General features: G+C 48.9%; 1 protein-coding gene across 1 annotated transcript; it reads right to left on the bottom strand.

The window, feature by feature from the left end:
* Positions 1-7849: 7849 nt before the first annotated feature.
* LOC117099609 (cytochrome c oxidase subunit 5B, mitochondrial) lies at positions 7850-10679 on the bottom strand. Its single transcript, XM_033238915.1, has 4 exons — positions 10154-10679; positions 9203-9276; positions 8925-9024; positions 7850-8048 (listed from the first exon to the last, which is right to left on the bottom strand). The coding sequence occupies exons 1-4, from the start codon at positions 10254-10256 to the stop codon at positions 7936-7938; spliced, it is 390 nt and encodes a 129-aa protein (XP_033094806.1). The 5' UTR covers positions 10257-10679; the 3' UTR covers positions 7850-7935.
* Between the last annotated feature and the right edge of the window lie 177 nt (positions 10680-10856).

Here is a 10856-nt window from a genome sequence, read left to right as displayed (position 1 = left end):
TCTCCACTGCCTGGTGATGTGAAACAATTGATGTGATGTTGGTAAAACCACCTTCATTTGACTCAGGCCCCTTGAGACCTGTTCCTTCCCTGTTTTAGGCTTACCCCTCATATCCTTTGCCTGCTAGCCTCCAGGCATGCTGTTCTCTCCATGGGAATGACCTTCGCTTGTGCCTGTCAAAATCTTGTCCTTTAAGGCAAAGTGCCATCCTCTGTACCCCCTCTTCTGGCAGGTTAAAGTGCTCAGACTCTGCTAGCTTCTCACTGTTGGAAAAAGCTACAGAGGAGGAAGGTAGTAGAGCTGGAATGAAGCCTGTGTGGGATTAGAGTTGGAAGTAGTATGAACTCATGGTTTTAACATACATACAGATAGATACTGAAATAAACACATCTGTGTATGCGAGCCAGCATTAGAACATATACATGCATTTCCTAGCCCTGTCTGCTGGGAAGGTCTGGAAGCAGTGACAGACACTACAATAGCTATGAGCACATACAGTGTCCAGATCTTGGTTTCTAAATACCATGCTAGGAAAAAGTTCTTTATTCTGTACTTGTAAACAGTTTAATACCATTAGTGTGAGACCTATTTTCTTTCTTGGTGAGGGAAGATGGGCTCCATTTTCCTTTTTTTTTTTGAGACCAAGTCTCACTCTGTCGCCCAGGCTGGAGTGCAGTGGCGCCATCTCGGCTCACTACAAGCTCCGCCTCCTGGGTTCACACCATTCTCCTGGCTCAGCCTCCCAAGTAGCTGGGACTACAGGCACCCACCACCACGCCCAGCTAATTTTTTTTGTATTTTTAGTAGAGATGGGGTTTCACCATGTTAGCCAGGATGGTCTCTATCCGCTGACCTTGTGATCCACCTGCCTCAGCCTCCCAAAGTGCTGGGATTACAGGGTTACAGGCGTGAGCCACTGCACGCAGCCAATGGGCTCCATTTTCTTTCTTTTTTTTTTTTTTTTTTTTTGAGATGGAGTCTTCTCGCTCTGTCTCCCCAGGCTGGAGTGCAGTGGCGTGATCTTGGCTCACTGCAAGCTCCGCCTCCTGGGTTCACAGCATTCTCCTGCCTCAGCCTCCCAAGTAGCTGGGACTACAGGTGCCCGCCACCTCGCCCAGCTAACTTTTTTTTTTTTTTTTTTTAGTGGAGACGGGGTTTCACCATGTTAGCCAGATGGTCTCAATCTCCAGACCTTGTGATCTACCCACCTTGGCCTCCCAAAGTGCTGGGATTACAGGCATGAGCCACTGCACCTGGCCGATGGGCTCCATTTTCTAAGCTAAGCTCAGATAGAAGCCACTTCCACCCAAGACCAAAGGTTTGGTCCTCCTAGTAGGGGACATTACATTTCCCCTGGGACAATTCCCTGGAACAGGGAAAATAATAGATGAGCTTGGAATATTCTATGGTACCATAAAGTAAGGAAGTGAAAAAGGGAAGGGCTTGTCTAAAGGACACAAGAACCAATTAGAAGGAGCACCCAATGCTCAAATCTGTAACGGATGATAAGCCATGGCATAATATGTGAGTCATACTCATGCAAATAAGTAACTGAATGTATACATGGGGAAGAAGGGACGGCTCTCACTTATGGGAGAACTCCAGTTGATGTCAAAGGAATTGTGGAAAAAGAAAGTCACCATTGAGGAAACACCAGTGATCATTGTTGCAGGTAAGAATGGAGACAAAAATCAGCAGGCAAAAGTAAAGACATTTGTGTTGTCTCTATCCCTCTACAAGATACTTATTAATTACAAAAGGAGAAATAGTAACTTTATGGTGCAGAAATGTTGATACTACCTTAACCAAATAATCAGAGTATACATCTCCAGTCCTAAGTCATTGTCTCTTTTGGTTTGTTTTTAGAGACAGGATCTCACTCTGTTGAGGAGGCTGGAGTGGAATGTGGTGGCATGATCATGGCTCACTGCAGCCTCCATCTCCTGGGCTTGAGGGATCCTCCTGCCTCAGCCTCCAAGTTGCTGGGGCTACAGGCATGCACCACCACACCCCACTAGTTCTTATTTTTTTGTAGAGAGAGGGGGTCTCACTGTATTGCCCTGGTGAGTCTTGAACTCCTGGCTTCAAGTACACTGCCTGCCTCAGCCTCCCAAAGCACTGGGATTACAGGCATGAGCCACTGAGCCTGGCCATAAGTCATTGTCTCTTCTTTCTTTTCTTTTTTTTTTGAGACGGAGTCTCGCTCTGTCGCCGGGGCTGGAGTGCAGTGGCCGGATCTCAGCTCGCTGCAAGCTCCGCCTCCCGGGTTTACACCATTCTCCTGCCTCAGCCTCCCGAGTAGCTGGGACTACAGGCGCCCGCCACCTCGCCCGGCTAGATTTTTGTATTTTTTAGTAGAGACGGGGTTTCACTGTGTTAGCCAGGATGGTCTCGATCTCCTGACCTCGTGATCCACCCGTCTTGGCCTCCCAAAGTGCTGGGATTACAGGCTTGAGCCACCGCGCCCGGCCTTTTCTTTGCTTTTTTGAGATGGACTTTCTCTCTGTTGCCCAGACTGGAGCGCAGTGGTGAGATCTCAGCTCACTGCAACCTTCACCTCCTGGGTTCAAGTGATCCTCCTGCCTCAGCCTCCCAAGTATCCGGGATTACAGGCGCTCACCACTGAACCCGGCTAATTTTTGTATTTTTAGTAGATGGGGTTTCACCATGTTGGTCAGGCTGGTCTCAAACTCCTGACCTTAAGTTATCTGCCTGACTCAGCCTCCAAAAGTGCTGGGATTACAGGCGTGAGCCACCAGGCCTGGCCATAAGTCATTGTCTCTTGATGATGCACTAAGAGGGGCCTGATTTTGCCTGTGGTATTCTTGCAACACCTCAATCTAACCAGGAGCAAGCAGCAGGCAAACCGAAAGTGAGGGCAGTCTACAAATGAATAGAGAGTTGTCTTGTTCACAAGTGGCAGGTCATGGGGACAAGGAAAGACCAAGTGCAATGTGAGATCCTGGGGCTGGAAAAAAGACCTTACCAGGAAAGCCAGCAAAATCCCGATAAGGTCTGCTGGTTAGTCCATAGTACTGCCTCAGTGTTAATTTCCTGGTTTCAATCATTATGCTATGGTAGTGCCAGATGTTAACGTTAAGGAAAACTGAGTGAAGGGGAAGTAGGAACTCTGTACTACTTTTTGCAATTTTTCTCTAAAATTATTTTACAATAGAAAATTGGGCTGGGTGTGGTGGTGCATGCCTGTAATCCCAGCACTTTGGGAGGCTGAGGCAGCAGGATGGCTTGAGCCCAGAATTTCAAGGTTGCAGTGAGCTATGAACACACCACTGCACTCCAGCCTGGGCGACAGAAACCCTGTTTCAAAAATAAATAAAAATTTAAAAGTTGGGGTGGGGGAAAAAGAGCTCAGCGTCTGGAGCTATGGTCTGGGTTCACAATCTTGCCACAAGAAATTGCTTGCTGTGTATTCCAGAGCTGTCCCCAGGCTTCCCCATATCTATTATGGGGATGGTAATAATAGCAACTTCCTCACGGGTTTATTCACAGCCTGGAAGATGAGCCTGGAACATTTTATTCTAGAAAATAAAAAGAAATCCTCAAAGAGGCTGGGCACGATGGCTCATGCCTGTAATCCCAGCACTTCGGGAGGCTGAGGCGGGCAGATCATGAGGTCAGGAGATGGAGACCATCCTGGCTAACACGGTGAAACCCTGTCTCTACTAAAAATACAAAAAATAAGCCAGGTGTGGTGGCGGGCGCCTGTAGTCCCAGCTACTCCGGAGGCTGAGGCAGGAGAATGGCGTGAACCTGGGAGGCGGAGCCTGCAGTGAGCCGAGATTGTGCTACTGCACTCCAGCCTGGGTGACAGAGTGAGACTCTGTCTCAAAAAAAAAAAAAAAAAAAAAAAACCGAAATGCTCAAAGAATGATAGAGGCATGTCAAAAGGCCACAGGAGCCAGCTTGAAAAGGTTCCCACTGGCCAAATTTGGAACAAACTAAACACCAAAAAATTATGATAGCCATGGATTATAATCCACTGAATACAATAAGAAAGCATGAATCCATACTGATGATAAGTTGAAAGTTATTGCCTCATAAGATAATAAAGAGCAACTTCACAGTGGAGAAGTTTGAGACATGAGCTTCATCCAGTGACGGAAGTGAACCTCCTCAGCAGTGGACAAGTCGGCATCACGTGCCTCCCCGGAAGGGTACAGCATCCCTTGCCCACGATGCGTAACCTGAATCCAGTGTGAAACAGACAAACCCAAGTTGTTGGTATAATTCTCAAAGTGTCAAAGTCAGGGTAGTCAAGGAAAGACAGGAACTGTTCCAGATGGAACAACTAAGGGCAACGCGTGATTCTGAGCAGAGTCCTTTTGCTATAGAAGACATTATTGGAACTTTTAGCAAAACTTGAATGAGTCTGAAGATTAGATGGTAGAAATATACAAATCGTACTTTCCTGATTTTGATGGTCATGTTGTGGGTATCAAGAGAATGTCTTTGTAAGAAATACACGTGCATGTGATGGGGCATCAGAGCACCTTACTTTCAAATGGCCCTGGGAAAAAGTTCTTCATTGTGTACTTGGAGAGTTTAATACAGTTAAGAGTGAGGCCTGGCCAGGCGCGGTGGCTCAAGCCTGTAATCCCAGCACTTTGGGAGGCCAAGGCAGGCGGATCACGAGGTCAGGAGATCGAGACCATCCTGGTTAACATGGTGAAACCCCATCTTTACTAAAACACAAAAAAACTAGCCGGGAGAGGTGGTGAGCGCCTGTAGTCCCAGCTACTTGGGAGGGTGAGGCAGGAGAATGGCGTAAACCCAGGAGGCGGAGCTTGCAGTGAGCCGAGATCCGGCCACTGCACTCCAGCCTGAGCGACAGAGCGAGACTCCATCTCAAAAAAAAAAAAAAAAAAAAAGAGTAAGGCCTATATTCTTCCTTGGTGAGTGGAGATGGCATCCAGTTTAAGCTGCTAAGTGGCCAGAGGTTCAAATGGAGCCCTCTTCTACCCAAAAACGAAAGTTTTGTCCTCCTAGTGGGGAACATTATTTACCCCCTACCACTAGGGCTCCCAGTTACCATGAGGCAAGGCAGCGAGCTACTCCATATGGTTAGCCTAAAGCAGTTCTCAGCCTTGCTGCCGGAAGCACCTGTGGAACTTCAAACTTCTGATGCTTGGGTCCTACTCCAATGTCTGGGTGTGGCCTGGGCACTGGGAGTTGTAAAAGATCCCCAGGTGATTCTAAAGTGTGCTAAATATGAGACCCACTGACTCAGGGATTGGATTTATTCATCTGTGTATTCTTTTCCTATTGGTGTCATAGAAAATTTTCACAAACTTAGTGGCTTAAAATAACACATTTTTTTTTTTTTTTTGAGATGGAGTCTCGCTCTGTCAGCCAGGCTGGAGTGCAGTGGCCGGATCTCAGCTCACTGCAAGCTCCGCCTCCCGGGTTTACCCCATTCTCCTGCCTCAGCCTCCCTCTACAGGCGCCCGCCACCTCACCCGGCTAGTTTTTTTTGTATTTTTTAGTATAGACGGGGTTTCACCATGTTAGCCAGGATGGTCTCAATCTCCTGACCTTGTGATCCGCCTGTCTCGGCCTCCCAAAGTGCTGGGATTACAGGCTTGAGCCACCGTGCCTGGCCAATAACACAAGTTTATTATCTTACTGTTCCTAAGTCTAATGTGGGTCTCAGTAGGCTGAAGTCAAAGTGTCAGCAGGGCTTTGCTCCTTCCTGAAGACTAGAGTATCCCAGCTTTTAGAGGCTATTTGCCTTCTTCCTTGACTCGTGGGCCCCTTCCTCCATCTTCAAAGCCACCAACATTGCATTTCTCCGACCATTCTGAGTCACATCTCTGATTCTCTTCTGCCACTTTTGTGCTTTTTGGATCCACCTGGATAATCTGGGAGTCACTATTCTAAGATCAGCTGATTAACAACCTGAATTCCATCTGCGGTCTCTACTCCTTCTTGCTATGTGACCTAACATATTCAGATTCTAGGGATTTATGATGTGGACATCTTTGGGGGATCATTATTCTGCCTGCCACTGTCTGCAAATGTACTGGAGATTTTTCTTTCCGCTTGTTTTTTTGGTTTGAGACAGGGTCTCGCTTTGTTACCCAGGCTGGAGTGCAGTGGCATGGTCATGGCTCACTGAAGTCTCTACCTCCTGGGTTCAAGTGGTCCTTCCACCTCAGCCCCCCAGAGTGTTGGGGTTATAGGCATGAGCCGCCATGCCCAGCCCATTTTTCTTTACAAGTAAATTGGTTAAATTTTTCAAAAGAAAAGCAGGCTGGGCACGGTGGCTCATGCCTGTAATCCCAGCACTTTGGGAGGCTGAGGTGGGCGCATCACAAGTCAGGAGATCGAGACCACGGTGAAACCCCGTCTCTACTAAAAATACAAAAAAATTAGCCGGGCGTGGTGGTGGGCGCCTGTAGTCCCAGCTACTCAGGAGGCTGAGGCAGGAGAATGGCGGGAACCCGGGAGGCGGAGCTTGCAGTGAGCCGATATCGCGCCACTGCACTCCAGCCTGGGAGACAGAGCGAGACGCCGTCTCAAAAAAAAAAAAAAAAAGCAAAGACTTGGGGATGAGGGAGGGAGAAAACAGATTGGATTAATGATGTGGGGAGTCAAAAGTCCCCCTCAGCAGAGTTTGAGTTCGAAGAGATGTGGAAAGGGAAAGGCAGGCCAGCCACACGGGAGGGCTTAGTGACAGCAGACTAATCTCATGGGTGTGTAGGGGTTAGATCTCACTGGGGGTTATCTGACAGCTCCCCTTCCCAGAGGAAAGGGCCTCAAATGGCAGATCAGTGCTTGGGCATTTCCTGGAAACAGGTCATGAACAACAAGGATGGAAGCAATAGCTCTGACTACACCTTCAGGATGGGCAAGATGAGGGGAAGGGGCTTTTCTCTGACTATCAGCTCCCACTGAAATACCTAGTTTGGACTAATTTTGTGAAGACAGTAACTGAAGCCACCTCTGGCTAATCTCCACACAAAATGAAAAGGTATTTCTATTTTGTAGATAAGAGGTTTTTGAGATTTTAACTTGTCCCAAGGTGTCACAGGTATGAAGTAGCTGAAGTGGGCTTTTTTGGCATTTCTCCCCTCCCTTATTCCCATGCGTATCTCAAGCATGGGGAAAAAAAAAAAACACTACATAAATACCTGAAAGTATAGTAAATGTCTACATATCAAATGTCCAGAGTTCAAATTCTTCTCAATTTTTTTTCCTTTATAATTGTTTCCAAATCAAGATCTGAACAAGGCGTGCATGCTGCTGACTGGTCTCTCCCTTATCTGTTTCTCCACGTGATCTCCCTACCTTTTCCCCCCGACTCCTTCCAGTTTATTTGAAGAAACATGGTCAGTGATTTCTGAAATCATTCCATATTCTGAATTTTGCTGCTGGTATCCCCATGAATTCTTACTTTGCACCTGGCTCCCTCAAGACTTCAAAATCCCCAAAACTCTCTTCACAAGGCCACCCTGTCTCTATGACGATACTGTGAGGCCTTACTATCCACTCAGCTCTTTACATATTAAGCACCTCACAAGGTATTTACCTTTTTGTAGTTGTACTTGACCCCTGAGAACATGTCTACAGGGATAGAGCCAAATGATGGAGCCAATATTTGAAGTCCAGTCAGCCTGACTCCTCAGCCCGCCCCCTTCTCTCATACCAGGTGGTCCCATTCATTGCATTACGGGTTGTCAATCTAGTCTTATTATTAATCTAAGCACTATACACTGGTTACACACTTTCACTAAGTGGATGACAAGCTAGTATTAACAGATAGCTATTCCCAAAATAAGAATATTCCATGACTCCCAAAGAATACAGGAAAGAAGTAAGACCAGCCATCTGTGGGAGAAGGAGCCAATGCAACAGCTAGTCTTTACTGGAAAGAAGAAACTTTACAGCACATTTTGAGTAACTTAGTGCAGGCGCTCAGTGTGCCAGCTGGTGGGACACCAGCTTGTAATGGGCTCCACAGCGGGGGCATCGCTGGGCCTCGCCTTCATGCAGCCAAAACCAGACGACGCTGGTATTGTCCTCTTCACCTAAAAGGGAAAAAAGGTGGTTGAGGGTCATCCAGCCTAAAAAGGGAGCCTTTCAATATGAATTTCTTTTCCTCAGACAACTCTGATACACAAGCAGCCTACGGTTGACATCTTAAGAGATCAGTTCAAGCCCTCCTCTCATTCTTCAGATGAAGAAATTGAGGCTCTGAGTTCACCTATGAGTAAACTGACCTTGTATTAGGGTCACTGTAAATTCTATTTTTTTTTTTCTTTTTTTTTTTTTTGAGACGGAGTCTTGCTTTGTCACCTGGGCTGGAGTGCAGTGGCCGGATCTCAGCTCACTGCAACCTCCGCCTCCCAGGTTCACGCCATTCTCCTGCCTCAGCCTCCCGAGTAGCTGGGACCACAGGCGCCCGCCACCTCGCCCGGCTAATTTTTTTTGTATTTTTAGTAGAGACGGGGTTTCACCGTGTTAGCCAGGATGGTCTCGATCTCCTGACCTCGTGATCCGCCCGTCTCGGCCTCCCAAAGTGCTGGGATTACAGGCTTGAGCCACCGCGCCCGGCCTGTAAATTCTAACAATTCCCTTGCCTATGCAGAATGCAAAGCAGGGTCCGTTCTGGTATGTATTCCTACTGTCTAAAATGATGCCTGGCATAGAAGCAGTACAACAATAAATATTTGCTGGGTGGGTACTCCTTCATGCCGCAATCCCAGTGAGCCAGTCTTACTGCTGTGCCGCGCTTCTTTCCAGTAAGGATGAACTATCAGGCATAATGAGGCTTGAGAGGGTCAAGACCCTTACAGAAACTTACCAACATGCACTCACACACTGAAGATCTGAGGCAGCTTACAGACTCCTGTATTGTAGGATATATTAAGCAAGTGGATAAAAAATAGAGGTGAGGTACTTACAGATACAGCCCACTATTCTCTTGTTGGTGATGGAGGGGACTAAATTAGGGTCTTCCTTGGTGCCTGAAGCTCCCTTTGGGGCCAGTACATTGTATGGGTCCTGAAAAAAAAAACAAGAATTGAACCATTATGCCAAATAAGCCCTACCTTCCAGAAGCTCAGGGGACTGTTCCTACAAGCCAAGTTTCCTGGATCAAATACTCCCAGAGAGGAGACTACTATGAACACATCCAAGGCCGTAAGTTCCACAGAAGACACAGAAGGGAGTTTCTCCTTACCAGTCCCTTCCTTGCAGCCAGCATGATCTCCCTCTCCAACCCAGTCGCCTGCTCGTCATCGGTGGGAACACCACCTAAAAAGAAGATACGTGAATTATGACGCTGACCGAAATGACTGACAGAAAAATTACAAACAGAAATGATCAAGGAAAATGTCGCCCTGAAACTTCTGTGTAAGTTTTACTGGGCTCACAAGCTCCTAAAGGCTACTCATATCCATGGTCCCCTAAGAACCACCAAGTCTCGATCCACACAAGCGACAGCACTGGGGGGAGTTTTGTTTCTGTTTTTTTGAGACGGAGTTTTGCGCTTGTTGCTCAGGCTGGAGTGCAATGGCGCGATATTGGCTCACTGGAACCTCCGCCTCCCGGGTTTAAGCGATTCTCCTGCCTTAGCCTCCGGAGTAGCTGGGATTACAGACGCGCGCCACCACGCCCGGCTAATTTTTGTATTTTTAGTAAAGACGGGGTTTCACCATGTTGGCCAGGCTGGTCTTGAACTCCTGACCTCAGGTGATCTGCCCGCCTCAGTCTCCCAAAGTGCTGGGATTACAGTTGTGAGCCACCGCGCCCGGCCTAGGAGCTTTTCTTTCTCCAACCACCGAGGCCAATTTGTCGACATTTGTCTAAAGGCATGTAGAACCCACTCGGCTTGAGGTGGGCGCAGGTTTGAAGGGCGGCCGGACCCCTCCCCATCCCGGTGGCAGTCCCGGTCCCTCCCAAGGTCACCCGGCACCTCTGTTTAGGATACTTTCGCAGCGGAGTCAGTTCGGGGGGCGGCAGGAGCAGCGGTCCAGAATTACAGGGAGATGCCTGCAGAACCTGAGGCACTCGGGGCCGTAAGCGGCCACTGGGACCTCGAGAAGCTGCACGGCAAGCCCCGCTTGGCCGCCCTGGGACCACCCTGGGAGGGCAACAGTCTGGTCCCTGGCACGCCCGGCGAGCCGAGTACCTCCAGATGCCATGGAGCGCACCGCGGCCACGCCACTGGGGCCGCGAGCCCTCAGGGCCTGCGCGGCCAGCGCTCCAGCTCCGCGAAGTAACCTTGAAGCCATCGCGTCCTCGACTAGCAGCAGCAGTTCCGGGAACAAGCTGTGGAGACAGGCAGAACTTCCGGGGGCGGGCTTCTTTCTCCTCTCGGTCAGCTTTCCGCTTCCTCACCGTCCTCGAGCCCGCCCACTCCCACGACTGTGGCGGGGACGGAAGCTGCGCATGCCCAGCTCTGCCTCTTCCTGCACCGCGCAGTGGCTGAGGCTTGGAGGCGGGTTTGCTCTTTAGTAAAGCTGGGAGGTGGGAAAGTCATTTTGGTCCCTGGAGCTCAAACGGCTGAACCACATTGGAGTTCCTACGTGTCTGGCCCGGTAGTCCGTGTTCTGCAAACGTGGAGGCTGCTGATGGAAGTCATTAAGTCCCCGTCTGTCAGGAGACTTACTGAAACCCAAATGATTTGAATTTAGAAGTGGGCTCCTAAAGATCGCTGCGTTCCTTACTAGGCTGGTTAGTGGCAGGGCTAGTTCTCGTGGTAGTGAGGGAGCCGTCGCGAGCCTGTCGCGTTGGACGGGAGCTACCTGCAGTCCTGGCCCACTTTCCTGTTAGAGTTGTACTGTGTGTGGAAGGCGCGGAGGTCCCGGCCTGGGGAGGAGGACAGGGCCGGG

The sequence above is a fragment of the Trachypithecus francoisi genome, unplaced genomic scaffold (assembly GCF_009764315.1).
Source record: "Trachypithecus francoisi isolate TF-2019V2 unplaced genomic scaffold, Tfra_2.0 Lachesis_group17, whole genome shotgun sequence".
In the NCBI taxonomy this organism is placed as follows: Eukaryota; Metazoa; Chordata; class Mammalia; order Primates; family Cercopithecidae; genus Trachypithecus; species Trachypithecus francoisi.
This window is presented reverse-complemented; position numbering and strand designations above follow the sequence as displayed.

Bases quoted from the DNA above. Each gene is read 5' to 3' on its own strand.
- LOC117099609 (XM_033238915.1), bottom strand. From the start codon at position 10,256: ATGGCTTCAAGGTTACTTCGCGGAGCTGGAGCGCTGGCCGCGCAGGCC. The intron at 9,277-10,153 runs GTACTCGGCTCG...TCTTCTTTTTAG, and splicing joins GCGCTCCATGGCATCTGGAG to GTGGTGTTCCCACCGATGAC. The intron at 9,025-9,202 runs GTAAGGAGAAAC...TTTTTTTTTCAG, and splicing joins TGGCTGCAAGGAAGGGACTG to GACCCATACAATGTACTGGC.